This window comes from Plasmodium gallinaceum, assembly GCF_900005855.1.
Source record: "Plasmodium gallinaceum strain 8A genome assembly, contig: PGAL8A_v1_152, whole genome shotgun sequence".
NCBI lineage: Eukaryota > Apicomplexa > Aconoidasida > Haemosporida > Plasmodiidae > Plasmodium > Plasmodium gallinaceum.
The window spans coordinates 1247399-1249901 of NW_021628316.1; the positions used below are offsets into that span (position 1 = coordinate 1247399).

Below are 2503 nucleotides of genomic sequence, written 5' to 3' on the forward strand. Positions count from 1 at the left end.
AATAAAAAAAAAAAAAAAAAAAAAAAAAAAAGGAAAATATTAACTAATGATTTATTTTAGCAAAATTAAAAGAAAAATCAAATTTTTTATGTAAAGATTTCCAAAAAAAATGTTTTATTTTTTTTTTTTTTTTCATGTATGTGTTTCATCTTTGCTTTTTTAAACGATATCTACGACCCCCTTTTTTGTCTCTCATAAATCTTTTATTTATTAATTTACTTTGACGAGGTAATTTATATGTTCTAATTTTTTCTTTTGTTGGTATCCACGGAATAGTAGATAATCCCATTCTTTTTTTTTTATATTTTTTTTTTTGATGTTTTCTTATCTTAAAATACCTTCTTCTCTTTGTGCTTATGTTTTTATTAAATGTAAAGCTAAAATTATATTTTAAAAAAGGAAAACTTAAATATTTGAAATTAAATTTCTTATATCTTTTATTAACTAGATCACTAAAATAAATTTTTTTTGAGCTTAGTATTTCATTTTTATTCTTGAAACAATTTTTTGCACATTGTTGTGAAAGTTTTAATAATGTTTCAAAACTGCTTTTCAACATAATAATAAAAAATATGTATATCTCATATATCTCCTAATATTTTTGTAATTTTAAAATAATTTAACATTTATGTTCTATTAATAATTATTTCTTCAATATTTATATTTATTCCTTTTTCATTATATTTTTTTACATAAAAAAAAAAAAAAAAAAATCAAATCTTTATATGAATAGATCAATTTTTATAATTAGACCAAATAAAATAATTAATTGTAAGCTATTTGGAAAAATTCATTTTGTTTTTAGGTTTTTTTAAATTTTAACATTTTAAATTATCATATTTTACTTTAAATATTTATTTTATATTTGTGGAAAATTTTATTCTTAAATTTTTTTTTTTTTTTTTAGTATATATTTAAATATTTAATGCATCTAATATTTTTATTTCAATGCTTTAAAAATATAATTGTCAAAAATTAAATAGTTATCAAAAATAACATATAGAATTAAACATAATAATATCAATTTTTTAATTTTTTACAGAGAAAAAAAAATTAGATATAATGTATAATATATATATATTAAAAAAAAAAAAAAAAATAAATTTGTGTACATTAAAATTTTATTAATATATTTTTTACTCTTTATGTTAATAAAAATTCCTTAATTTTCATATTTATATGTTTTTCAATATTAATGACAGAATCTATTTCGTATTTTACTCCATCCTTTTTCATATTGGTAGCATATTCTCTTCAGAAAAAAAATAACAAAAATAAAAATATAAAAAAATATTACTAATAAAAAATTTTAAAACAATAATAATTTTGTATTTTCTTTTACATCCAACGATTAATTTCAGCTGCATGACATTTATTAGTTTTTTTTTTTAAATTATTACAAATACTGAAAAACAAAAAAATTGCGTAAATAAATAATAATTTAAGTAATTATATTTTTAAAATATTATAAAATAAAATTACTTATCCAAAATTCTTATATCCTTTAAAGATAAATTATTAAGATCTATTTTTTTTAAAACATTTTTTTTAATTGCTTCATCAGGTGTAAAAAGAATTAACCAATATAAATTATCATTTGATATATCGTCAACATCTATATATTTAAAAAAAAAATTATAAAAAAAAAATTTTTTTTAATTTTATTTATTTAAAATTTTTATATATTTTAATAATATTAACAATAAACTTTTGATTCGTATTTAGAGGAATAAGTAAAAGCAATATTAAGTCCTTCAAAATATAAAATATAAGTGTAAGTTGTGTATTTTTATATGATAATTTTAATTTAATAAAACTACAAATTATTTTTATTTTATTTATATAAAAAAAAAAAAATATATTTTGTTGTAAATAATTTTTAAATTATGAGTGAACCATAAGCATCGTAGTCAGTTAAACAAAAAAACTTGAGATTTTTATTTCTTCTATGAATTTCAAATATAAGCTGTCTCGTGTTTATATCTGAATAGATAATGTATATATTATGTATATTGGGGATATATATATATAGATGTTCATTTTATTAAAAATAACCAGGAAATCCTTTAGCTGTAATCAGAATTGAAGGACCATATTTGTTTATAAAATCAGATTGAAGTAATTTAAAAAAAATTGTTTCTTTCTCTATTAATAGAACATATTTAACATTCTGATTAATTATTATATCTGATACACCAAAGGGACATATTAAATGCCCTCTAATCTAAAAATATAGTAGAAAATAAAATTTGAAAAATTATAAAATTATCAGAAGAATAAGAATTTTTTCAACAAATTATATTTTGAAAAGGAAAAATATTAAAAGGAAAATTTTTTTATTTTTCTTATACTTCAAAAATATTCATACAATCAACCCAATGATCTAATTTTAAAAATATTTTAATTCATTAATAATTATGTAAAAAAAAAAAAAAAAAAAAAAAAAATTTTTTTTTTTTTTTTTTTTTTTATTTTTTTTTTTTTTTTTTTTTTTTTTTTTTAA

General features: G+C 15.5%; 2 protein-coding genes across 2 annotated transcripts in view; both read right to left on the reverse strand.

The window, feature by feature from the left end:
• Window positions 1-145: 145 nt before the first annotated feature.
• On the reverse strand, window positions 146-559 carry PGAL8A_00531600 (conserved Plasmodium protein, unknown function; the record flags this gene model as incomplete). The annotated part of the gene is made up of 1 exon (XM_028674158.1): window positions 146-559. One exon carries the CDS (start codon window positions 557-559, stop codon window positions 146-148), a length of 414 nt encoding a protein of 137 aa, XP_028530539.1.
• Window positions 560-1143: 584 nt separating this feature from the next.
• The window catches only part of SPO11 (meiotic recombination protein SPO11, putative), a gene marked incomplete at both ends in the record, with an annotated part of 1812 nt that continues 452 nt past the window's right edge, over window positions 1144-2503 (reverse strand). The window contains 7 exons of the mRNA XM_028674159.1: window positions 1144-1252; window positions 1343-1405; window positions 1483-1615; window positions 1702-1752; window positions 1897-1983; window positions 2056-2224; window positions 2352-2383. Of these exons, the coding sequence (XP_028530540.1) occupies window positions 1144-1252; window positions 1343-1405; window positions 1483-1615; window positions 1702-1752; window positions 1897-1983; window positions 2056-2224; window positions 2352-2383 (644 nt within the window). The remainder of the gene's footprint in view (window positions 1253-1342; window positions 1406-1482; window positions 1616-1701; window positions 1753-1896; window positions 1984-2055; window positions 2225-2351; window positions 2384-2503) is intronic.